This window comes from Somniosus microcephalus, chromosome 14, assembly GCF_052327205.1.
Source record: "Somniosus microcephalus isolate GS21.2 chromosome 14, FLI_Smic_1.0, whole genome shotgun sequence".
Lineage (NCBI taxonomy): Eukaryota > Metazoa > Chordata > Chondrichthyes > Squaliformes > Somniosidae > Somniosus > Somniosus microcephalus.
The window spans coordinates 122460419-122472660 of record NC_141000.1 but is presented as its reverse complement, the minus strand read 5'-3'; the positions used below and the strand labels follow the sequence as shown (position 1 = coordinate 122472660).

Genomic DNA, 12242 nt, shown 5'->3' with positions numbered 1-12242 from the left:
TTGTAATGCAGGAAATGTGGCAGCCAATTTGCGCACAGCAAGCTCCCACAAATGGCAATGTGATAATGACCAGAAAATCTAATCTGTTTTAGTGGTGTTGGTTGAGGTATAAATATTGGCCAGGACATCGGGGAAAACTTATTCAAAATAGTGCCTTGGGATCTTGGGAGCCACTGGTTTGATCCAACGTAGATCAGAGGTTGGAATTGTCCTGCTGCTGTGGACCTTCCAGGCCTGCAACACTGATAAATAATGTCCACCGCCCATCAAATACAGCAGCTAGATGGGCCTCCATTTGGTTGTAATCTACCAAAATTCTCTGGATTCTGGAGAGGTCCCAGCGGATTGGGAAACACAAAGGGGGCAATATTGCCAGCCCTGGGGAGGCGGGTATGGAGGCGGGACTGCCAGGAAAATGGCAGAATCTGGGAGCGGGTACCCATCCCGCCTCCGTACCATCTTCCCAGGAGGTGGGTACCCGACCCACACCGTGTCCCGTCTTCGAGGTGGAAAGGGGATTACTGCCAATTAACAGGTAGTTAACAGGCAGTTTTTTGGCAAATCCCTATTTTGAGACCCAAAGTGTGGGCTTCCCGATGGCTCCGAACCTCGCCAGGGTCAGCGAGGCGAGGCAGGGGTCGGAGGGGCCGAAATGTCCGTTGTGCAAGTGAGTGACGAGGGTAAGTGTGTGAGGTGACTCTAAAGTATTTTAATAAGGTTACTTACCTTTGCTTCTTCCTCCAGGCTTCATCCCTTTAGGCTGCGGAGCTGCCTCATCTCACCGGCAGAGAAAGCAGAATGGCCGCTACATTCTTAAACGCAGCAGCCTCTGCTTTCTGCTCAGGAAGGCTTTCTAATTGAGTCTTGAGTAAAGGACTCAACTTAGAAGACAGATTGTCAGTGTTTGACAGCTTCACAGAGCCGTCAAACGATGACAATGCATCTGTCAAAAAGTCTTGACAGATGAAACGTCAATCGCTGACGTCATCCGTCACCGGCTTTCCCTTAATTGGCTGGTTAAGCCCACTGGGCAGGCTAATCAAGGGAAAATAGCGTGGGTTGGCCAGACGTCGATGCAGGCGGGAGTAAAACCCAACAAGCAGCAGTCCTGCCTCCATCACGTCCCCATTGACAAAATCACCCCCAAAGAGTCTGCAAAGGGATATAGATAGACTGAGTGAGTGGGCAGTGAGGTGGCAGATGGAGCATAATGTAGGGAAATGTGAGGTTATTGACTTTGGTAGGAAGAATAGAAAACCAAATGTTGGTGTTCAGAGAGATTTGGGTGTCCTCGTGCAAGAAACACAGAAAGCGAGCATGCAGGTACAGCAAGCAATAAGGAAGGCAAATGGCATGTTGGCCTTTATTGCAAGGGGGTTGGAGTATAAGAGTAAGGAAGTCTTGCTACAATTGTACAGGGCCTTGGTGAGACCACACCTAGAGTACTGGGCACAGTTTTGGTCTCCTTATCTGAGGAAGGATATACTTGCCTTGGAGGTGGTGTAACGAAGGTTCACTAGATTGATTCCTGGGACAAGAGGGCTGTCCTATGATGAGAGATTGTGTAGAATGGGCCTATACTCTCTGGAGTTTAGAAGTTTAGCGCCCCAAAAGAATTAGCACCCCCGCGGCCGTAATTCATCGGTAGCGCCCCAACAGGGAAGCGGGGCGATACTGGAAGCACCCCGCCTCAATCTTGGGGCACTGCGAGGGAATATCGCGGCACTACGTGCTGCAGCCCTTCCTCCCCTTCTTAAAGGGGAGGGGACTAGTGCAGCACGACCTGGGGCCCAGCTAGGCCACCAGGGATTGGAGTGCCAGCAAAAGAGCCCGGCCCTCAAGAGAAGTGCTGGGCTCACGGAGCGCAGCCAGCACTCCGCGGGGGAGCTGAAGAGGAGGCGGGGGTCGGCAATGGGGGCAGGTGCTGGCAGGCAAGCAGCAACAAAAGTGGCCGCCCTGCACCTCGCCTTTAATTAGCGCTGCCCCGGCTGCAGGTAGGCCCCCCTGACCCCGTTGGACATAGCGTCCGGCAGTAAGTCAGGGGGCGCTACCGAAGATCGCAGCTGGGGTGCAAGCGGGGTGCTGCGCACGGCGATGACGTCATTGCCGTGCCGCAGGGCGCTAGCAGTTACCGCCGCCGCTAACCTCCCGCTGAATTTCGCGGGAGGCATTGGCGGCACCGCGCCCAGGCGCTAGTTGCTTTGCGCCCCATTAGGGCACTCACGGGAGGCGCAAAGCAACCGAATTTTTCCCCCAAGTTGTTGTTTAAAAGTACCAATTAACCCTGAATTGACCTTCTCTGGTTCTCTCTCCACCATTCAATATCCTATGGAGAAAAATGTTTTTTCTCTAATCTCCAACTTTGCTTGAGTGAATTTTGTACTTATGTTCTCTAGTCCTATACTCATTCTCCAATTAGTTAAATAGTTTGTTTACAAGTCCTGTATCACAACGCTTCTCAGTCTTTTCACTGATGAAAATATCTTTAGTTGCTTGAGCCTTTCTTCATAACTTAGTCCTCTTTTTAGTAGGGTAGCCAAAAATACCCACCACACTCCAAACCAGACCCCATCATTCATCCATACAATGTCACTATAAATTCTTCGCACTTAAAATTTCATGTCCTTAATTTCTGTAGGTCCAGTTACCAATTGATCTAACTATATCTTAATAACCTCTGCAATGTGACAAAAGGAGTACTACTTTTGAGGGCTAAGGTTTTCTTTATGAAGGGTAACTCTGATTTGGACATCTGTGATGCTTAACATAATGCTGTCTTGTTGAGGGTCTAACACAATTCATGATACTCACAGGATTTAGGTTTCCTTTTCAAGTCCATTACAAATGAGTTAATTGACTCTCCTAGTGTTGGATTTTCCGATTATATATATGTTCCCTTCATATTTCACATTTTCATGCAGGGTCGAATGGTCTTCTTCAATATTTATAGCACCTCAAGCTTTTACCCTGATGGAAATGTTTTGTGCACACCAGGGGGGAAAAGTTCAGTTGCTTTGCGTCTCCCGTTAGCTCCTTAAGAGGGCGCTAATGGGGCGCAAAGCAACTAGCACCCGAGCGCGGCGATGTTTGCGCCACTCGCGAAATTGACCAGACATTTTGCGGCGGCACTAAACACTACCGCCACGATCTCCTGCACCCGCAGATTGTGACGTCAGTCGAACGTGCGGACCGGCTATTGAGTGGCGCCCCCTGCCTTACCGCCTGCCGCTAGCAATGACAGGTTAAGGGGAGCGTTTCGCAGTCGGGAAGGGACTGGGGGAGCGCTATTTAAAGGCGACCGCTTCCTGCCTTTTTTTGTCGGTGACATTTTTGCACCACGTATTCTGAGAGAGACTTCTGGAGAGATTCAACGCTGTGTGAAGGAGTTTTGGGTACTGAGCAGACTTTGCAGGTTCATTTTGATTTGACCTTCCTTGCATCGATTTAGAAGAGACTATGGGGGCTGCACTCGGAGCTCTTTCCCTGGACCTCTCCATTGTTCTTTCCAGCAGATTTGATGTACAGGTCTCTCCAGGCCGAGATTCAAGGCTGCAATGAGCAGGGTGTGGATGGAGAGCAAGATCGACCCTCCCCTTTAAGAACTGGCTGGCGCCATTGTGTCTGTGTTCCATTGCTGACTGACATCACATGAGCTTCACCAGCGCTCTGAGGTAGCGCCTCGCTCCTTGGTGTTAGTGCCTTGAGAGGTGTGTAGCACCTGATTTAGCGCTCCAATCACCTCCGGGGCGATAGAAGCCGAGTTTGCAGTCGGAGGCGATAATTAGCGCCAGGCACTAAACTTTGCGCCTGGTCGATAATTGCGCCCCAGACGGGGCGATAGCGAATTTCTCCCCCCCCCCCCCCAAGTGTCTCATCATTGAACACGTGATTGTTATTTATATGTTTACAGATTGTATCAGGGGTTTAGGTCTGAATTTTAATATGGCGGCGGGTTGGGGTGGGGAGGCTATAACACGGTGGGGAAACCTGGGAGAACGGGTCTCCCGCAGGCCCTGCCGAATTTAACGGCAGGGTCTGATTTGCATTTCAAACCTCTGTTTCCCACCCGCAGCCAGCCAAATGGAGCGGCTGGCTGGCTGCGGGCGTGTAGGCCTGTGGCACTAGGCCACAGCGAGGAGGGAGGGTTCGGGTGTGGGCAGGGGGCTGGTCAGGAGCCAGGGAAGGGAAGGGATGGGGCTGGAGCATCGGGGGGGATCATCAGTGACGTGGTGGGGAGGGCGGCGGCGAAGCTTTGGGGTCGGGCTGAGCATCATTAGGTGGGGGTGGGGAGGGAAGTCAGGGAAGACGATCGGAGGCCTAGGGGTGGCGGAGGCAATGTGGGGGGGGGGGGGGGAATCAGAGGCCTCGTGGGAGGTGACCGGCAGGGACGTGGTTCCAGGAGTTAAGTGCAAGTCCCCAATCCATATTCACGACCGCCCCCTCGACCTTGCCATCTCTTATGGCCTTGCTACTCCCATCGTGTCATCTTTGACCACTTCCTTGTATTGCACTCCACCCACAGTCCCCTTCCCTGCCCCCCGCAGCCCTTCTTCCTTCTGTGTCTGCCCCTGGAAAAAACTCACTCCCAACTCTCTTACAACTGCACTTACAAAATCCCAACTGTCCAGCCTTTGGCCCTCCATTCACCACGACATTTCTGCAGTTACCGATCTGCTCAACCACAACCTCACCACCACCTTTGATAGCCCAGTCCCTATTAAAACCATTACTCACTCTCATCCCGGCCGTTCCCCCTGGTACAGCCCTTATCTACGCTTCCTTAAGTCCAAGGGACGCAGACTTGAACAGATATGGCGGATAGCTGATTCAGCCATTCGCCACCAGATCTGGCTGGACCACATAAAGCAATATTGGGTCCTGCTCTCGTCTGCCAAAACTGCACTATTCCAGAATCATTCTAGAATGCAAAGATAAACCCCGGCTTCTATTCTCCACTGCTAACCATCTTCTTAAACCCCTCTCCCCTCACCTCTGACAACAAGTGCGAGGAGCTCATGGACTTCTTTGTCTCTAAGATTGAGACCATCCGTTCAGCTGCCTCTGCCACTTCCCTTCCTTCCCCTAGCCCACCGGCCCAAACTTCCTCAAAAGTTCCCCTCTGCCCTAGCTCGGAACTCGCATCTTTCTCCAGTTTCTCTCCGATCTCCCCTCATGACCTCTCCACGCTCATCTTGTCTGAGACACCCACTTCCTGCTCCCTCAACCCTATTCCCACCAAACTACTGACCACCCAACTTCCTTTTCTGGCTCCCATATTAGCTGACATTGTTAACGGTTCTCTCTGCTCAGGTACTGTCCCCCTCTCCTTCAAATCTGCCATCCAGCGGCAAGAGTGGGATCTGAGGAGCGACACCAGCGGGGATAAAAGGAGCTAGCCGGGAGCTGCGCGTACCAACCCGAGAGTGGGGGTGGGATCAAAGTGTGACATCACAGGAAAGCAGGTTGCTGATTATTTCTCTTTTTTCTAAACTTGGGCATTGGTTTAAATTAAGAGCCGGAATTAAAAACTAAACATAGATCATTGATATTTCAAAACTTGAAAACCTAATTAATTAAATAAAATATAACAGAGATGGCAGGGCAGGCGATGTGTTGCAGCTGTTGCATGTGGGAGCTGGTGGACCCCAGTGTGATCCACAGCGACCACATCTGCTGTAAGTGTTGGCGGCTCGAGGAACTTCGGCTCAGAGTTGATGAGCTGGAGTCCGAGCTTCGGGTACTGTGATACATCAGGGAGGGAGAGAGTTACCTGGACACTGTTCCAGGAGGCAGTCACACCCCTTAGGTTAAATCATTCAAATTTGGTCCGTGGTCAGGGACAGGAGGGTGTGACTATGAGTGAGGCAGGTATGGGGATCCAGAAGGTAGCATTGGAGGAGTCTCAGCCCTTGCACTTGTCCAACAGGTATGAGGTTCTCACTCCCTGTGTGGATGAGAGCAAGGACTGCAGGGAGGATGAGCAAACTGACCACAGCACCGTGGTACAGGGGGCCATTCAAGTTGGGGAAGTAAAAAGAAATGTAGTAGTGGTCGGGGACAGTATCGTGAGGGGGATAGATACTGTTCTCAGCAGCCGAGAGCGTGAGTCCCGAAGGCTGTGTTGCCTGCCAGGGTTAAGGACATCTCCTCTGGGCTGGAGAGGGAGTGGGAGGGGGAAAGGGAAAGATCCAGTTGTCGTGGTCCACGTAGGTACCAATGACATAGGTAGAACAGAGAAAGAGGTTCTGCTGAGGGAATATGAGCAACTAGGGGTTAAATTAAAAAGCAGAACCACAAAGGTAATAATCTCTGGATTACTACCTGAGCCACGAGCAAATTTGCATAGGGTAAATAAGATCAGAGAGATGAACGTGTGGCTCAAAGACTGGTGTGTGAGAAATGGGTTTCGATTCATGGGGTATTGGCACCAGTACTGGGGTAAGAGGGAGCTGTTCCGTTGGGACGGGCTTCACTTGAACCAGTGTCCTGGCAAATCGAATAACTAGGCCTGTAGAGAGGGCTTTAAACTAAATAGTGGGGGGGAGGGTTCAGGTGAGCGGGAATTTAAAAAGTCAAAGAGAAAGGAGAAGGCAATAGAGCAGGATAGCGATGGGGGTAATGGTAACCAGAGTGTGACAGGAAGGGACAGAACGTATAAAAATAAGAGTGCATCAGAAAGTGGGGTCAAAGCACGGAAAATAGTAAAAAGACAAAATTAAAAGCTCTTTATCTGAATGCACGCAGCATTCGTAACAAGATAGATGAGTTGACAGCACAAATAGATATAAATGGGTATGATCTGATAGCCATTACAGAGACGTGGTTGCAAGGTGACCAAGGCTGGGAACTGAATATTCAGGGGTATGAGACATTTTGGAAGGATAGACAGAAAGGAAAAGGAGGTGGGGTAGCTCTGTTAATAAAGGATGAGATCAGTGCTGTAGTGAGAAATGATATTGGCTCAGAAGAGCAAGATGTAGAATCAGTTTGGGTGGAGATAAGAAATAATAAGGGAAAGAAATCACTGGTGGGCAAAGTCTATAGGCCCCCTAACAGTAGCTGTTGGACAGAGTATAAATCAAGAAATAATGGAGGCTTGTAAGAAAGGTACAGCAATAATCATGGGTGATTTTAATCTTTATATTTATTGGCCAAATCAAATTGGCCAAGGTAGTCTCGAGGAAGAGGTCATAGCGTGTATCCGGGATGGTTTCCTAGAACAATACAGAACCAGGGAGCAGGCTATCTTAGATCGGGTACTGTGTAATGAGACAGGATTAATAAATGATCTCATAGTAAAAGATCCTCTAGGAAAGAGTGATCATAGCATGGTTGAATTTCAAATTCAATTGGAGGGGGAGAAAGTTGGGTCTCAAACCAGTGTCCTGATCTTAAATAAAGGCAATTACAAAGGTATGAAGGCAGAGTTGGCTAAAGTGGACTGGGAAAATAGATTAAAGGGTAAGACGGTTGATAAGCAATGGCAGACATTTAAGGAGATATTTCATAACTCTCAACAAAAATATATTCCAGTGAGAAGGAAAGACTTTAAGAGAAGGGAGAACCATCCATGGCTAACTAAGGAAGTAAAGGATGGTATCAAATTGAAAACAAAGGCATACAATGTTGCCAAGATTAGTGGAGGGCCAGAGGATTGGGAAATTTAAAAAAAACAGCAAAGGACGACAAAAAAATAAAGAGAGAGAAGATGGATTATGAGAGTAAACTAGCAAGAGCTTCTACAGGTATATAAAAAGGAAGAGAGTAGCTAAAGTAAATGTTGGTACCTTAGAGGATGAGGCTGGGAAATTAATAATGGGGAACAGGGAAATGGCAGAGACTTTGAACAAATATTTTGTATCAGTCTTCACAGTAGAAGACACTAAAATCATTCCAATAATACATAATCAAGGGGCTATAGGGAGGGGGGAACTTAAAACAATCACTATCACTAAAGAAAAAGCACTCAGTAAAATAATGGGACTAAAGGTGAACAAGATGGCCTGCATCCTAGGGTCTTAAAAAAAAGTGGCTGTAGAGATAGTGAATGCATTGGTTGCAATCTACCAAAATTCCCTGGATTCTGGCGAGATCCCAGTGGATTGGAAAACCGCAAATGTAACGCCCCTGTTTAAGAAAGGAGGGAGACAGAAAGCAGGAGATTATAGACCAGTTAGCCTAACATCTGTCATTGGGAAAATGCTGGAGTCCATTATTAAGGAAGCAGTAGCAGGGTATTTAGAAAATCATAATATGGTCAAGCAGAGTCAACATGGTTTTATGAAAGTGAAATCATGTTTGACAAATTTGCTGGAGTTCTTCGAGGATGTAACGAGCAGCGTGGATAAAGGGGAACCAGTAGATGTGGTGCATTTGGATTTCCAGAAGGCATTCGATAAGGTGCCACATAAAAGGTTACTACACAAGATAAGAGCTCACGGGGTTGGGGGGAATATATTAGCATGGATAGAGGATTGGCTAACTAACAGAAAACAGAGTGTCGGGATAAATGGGTCATTTTCCGGTTGGCAAACGTTAACTAGTGGGGTGCCACAGGGATCGGTGCTGGGGCCTCAACTATTTACAATCTGTATTAATGACTTGGATGAAGGGACCAAGTGTAATGTAGCTAAATTTGCTGATGATACAAAGCTAGGTGGGAAAGCAAGTTGTGAGGAGGACACAAAGTATCTGCAAAGGGATATAGACAGGCTAAGTGAGTGGGCAAACATTTGGCAGATGGAGTATAATGTGGGAAAGTGTGAGGTTATTCACTTTGGTAAGAAAAATAAAAAAGCAATTATTTAAATGGAGATTATAAAATGCTGCAGTACAGAGGGATCTGGGGGACCTTGTGCATGAAACACAAAAAGTTAGCATGCAGGTACAGCAAGTAATCAGGAAGGCAAATGGAATGTTGGCCTTTATTCCAAGGACGATGGAGTATAAAAGCAGGGAAGTCCTGCTCCAACTGTACAGGGTATTGGTGAGAGCACATCTGGAGCACTGCGTACAGTTTTGGTCTCCTTATTTAAAGGAGGGATATACTTGCATTGGAGGCAGTTCAGAGAAGGTTCACGAGGTTGATTCCGGAGATGAAGGGGTTGTCTTATGAAGAAAGGTTGAGCAGGTTGGGCCTATACTCATTGGAGTTTAAAAGAATGAGAGGTGATCTTATTGAAACATAAGATACTAAGGGGGTTCGACAAGGTAGATGCAGAAGATGTTTCCCCCCATGGGGGAATCTAGCACTAGGGGGCATAGTCTCAGAATAAGGGGTCGCCCACTTAAAACTGAGATGAGGAGGAATTTCTTCTCTGAGGGTCGTAAATCTGTGGAATTCTCTGCCCCAGAGAGCTGTGGAGGCGGAGTCATTGAATATATTTAAGGTGGAGATACAGGAAACTTTCTGGTATCCGGCACTGACGGGACCGAGCTGGTGCTGTCCCATCAAAACTGCCGTAGAAACCAGCGCTAATGTTAAAACATACGGAGCTTTTGAGCTCCGTGTGAATCAACAAACCCTGTTGCTTAGCAACAGCTTCAAAACAGTCGGCCGCAGCTTAAAAGCGTCTCTGTAGCTAAGCAACAGCTTCAGCTAGACCTTGCAGAGCCTGACTGGAGGGAAAAAAAAGCAACGAGAAGTAAAGAAACTTATAGGAAACGGCTCTTGAATTTTGCCGGTAGATAGAGCTTCCCGGACTTTTAACCTCTGGATAAACTAAAGTTTCCTGTAGACAGATTTTTGTACAATAAGGGAGTGATGGGATATGGGGAGCGGGCAGGGAAATGGAGCTGAGCCCAAGATCAGATCAGCCATGATCTCATTAAATGGCGGAGCAGGCTCGAGGGGCCAAATGACCTACTCTTGCTCCTATTTCTTATGTTCTTATCATCACCCCTCTCAAAAAACCAAACCTTAACCATTACGTCCTTGCAAACTACTGCCCCATCTCCAACCTCCCTTTCCTCTCCAAAGTCCTTAAACGTGTTGTCGCCTCCCAAATCCGTGCCCATCTTTCCCGGAACTCCATGTTTGAATCCCTCCAATCAGGTTTCCGCCCCTGCCACAGTACCGTAACGGCTGTTATCAAAGTCACAAATGACCTCCTTTGTTACAGTGACAAAGGTAAACTATCCCTCCTCATCCTTCTTGACTTGTCCGCAGCCTTGGACACAGTTGACTACAGCATCCTTCTCCAACGCCTCTCCACTGTCGTCCAGCTGGGTGGGACTGCACTCACCTGGATCCATTCTTATTTATGTAATCGTAGCCAGAGAATCACCTGCAATGACTTCTCTTCCCGCTCTCGCATTGTTACCTCTATCCTTGGCCCCCCTCCTATTTCTCATCTACATGCTGCCCCTTGGCGACATCATCCGAAAACAGTGTGTCAGTTTCCACATGTACGCTGACAACACCCAGCTCTACCTCACCACCACTTCACTGGACCCCTCCACGGTCTCTAAATTGTCAGACTGCTCCAGTACCGGATGAGCAGAAATTTTCGCCAATTAAATATTGGGAAGACCGAAGCCATTGTTTTCGGTCCCCACCACAAACTCCGTTCCCTAGCCACTGACTCCATCCCTCTCCCTAACATCTGACTGAGGCTGAACCACACTGTTCGCAACCTTGAATTTGACCCTGAAATGAGCTTCCGACCACATATCCGCGACATAACTAAGACCGCCTATTTCCACCTCCGTAACATTGCCCGTCCTTGCCCCTGCCTCAGCTCATCCGCTGCTAAAACCCTCATTCATGCCTTTGTTACCTCTAGACTTGACTATTCTAACACACTCCTGGCTGGCCTCCCAAGTTCTTTCCGAAGTAATCTTGAGGCTGCCCGTGTCCTAACTCGCACCAAGTCGCGTTTATCCATCACCCCTGTGCTCGCTGACCTGTATTGGCTCCCGGTTAAGTAGCGCCTCGATTTCAAAATTCTCATCCTTGTTTTCAATTCCCTCCATGGCCTCGCCCCTCCCCATCTCTGTAATCTCCTCCAGCCCCACAACCCTCCGATATATCTGCGCTCCTCCAATTCTGCCTTCTTGTGCATCCCTGATTATAATCGCTCAACCATTGGTGGTCGTGCCTTCAACTGCCTGGGCTCGAAGCACTGGAATTCCCTTCCTAAACCTCTCCACCTCTCTACCTCCTTTGAGACGCTCCTTAAAACCTACCTCTGACCAAGCTATAGGTCATCTGCCCTAATTTCTTCTTATGTGACTCGGTGCCAAATTTTTGTTTGATAACACTCCTGTGAAGCGCCTTGGGATGTTTTACAACATTAAAGACGCTATATAAATACAACTTGTTGTTGTAAAGGCACTTACCTCCTGGATCCACCGGCCCTTGCCTTATTTTAGCCGGCCGGTTGTCTGAGGCCTGAGAAACCCGACCAGCCACAGTTAAATTTGAATTGGTGGTTAAATCTGAGGCACACCAGCCTCATTATAATATTTAAATGGACAACCAGCCTCCTGACAGTGGGTTGGCTGCCCGCCCCCGTTCTGCCTCCGTTAAGGAATCAAGGGATATGGGGAGAAGGCAGGGACAGGGTACTGAATTTGGATGATCAGCCATGATCTCATTGAATGGCGGAGCAGGCTCGAGGGGCCGAATCCTGCTCCTATCTTCTATGTTTCTATGTAAAACCAGGAGGTGGGTTGGGGTTGGGATTCAGTGTTTTAACACTTTAACCTCCCACCCAACCCCAACCCACCCGTTTCTTTGGGTTAAAATTCTCCCCTTAGAAACTCCGCTTTGGTTTAAATTTTCTGAAATGAGAGTTGATATCCCTTGGCATTGCTTATGGCGAGTCGGAGGATATAGGTTGTCAGTCACATGTACCTGCGGGCCTGCTGGACCTGTCGCTGATCATTCATTTTCTTGCTTCCACTGTGGATAAATTTCCTGACGGACTCCTTCGCACGTGCATCCGCGGTATCTTGGGGAGATGGAAAAAAATATCTAAAATGATAAAATAATGAATACTGTTATCCACAATAACGAATGAATGAAAAATTGAAATAATGATTAACCAAGTTAGAATCAGCAAAGTATTAAAAATTAAGTTACATTAATAATTAGTACATAAATTAAAAATGTACAGATAATTAGGAATTGAAAATCTAAAAATGGTACAACTTACTAATGAGTAAATATTGATGAATTGAAATTTTAAAAATTGTACACAAATGTTAAAAATGATTAAAAGAATGAATATTTCGGAATT

At 47.8% G+C, this 12242-nt stretch overlaps 1 protein-coding gene across 3 annotated transcripts in view; it reads right to left on the bottom strand.

The window, feature by feature from the left end:
* LOC147107887 (E3 ubiquitin/ISG15 ligase TRIM25-like) overlaps positions 1-12242 on the bottom strand; it is a 36864-nt gene that overhangs the window by 5392 nt on the left and 19230 nt on the right. For 2 of the 3 annotated variants that reach the window (XM_086007266.1, XM_086007265.1), the window contains exon 6: positions 11858-11977. In XM_086007266.1, coding sequence (XP_085863392.1) covers positions 11858-11977 — 120 coding nt within the window. The remainder of the gene's footprint in view (positions 1-11857; positions 11978-12242) is intronic. The other variant, XM_086007267.1, reaches the window with a different exon arrangement.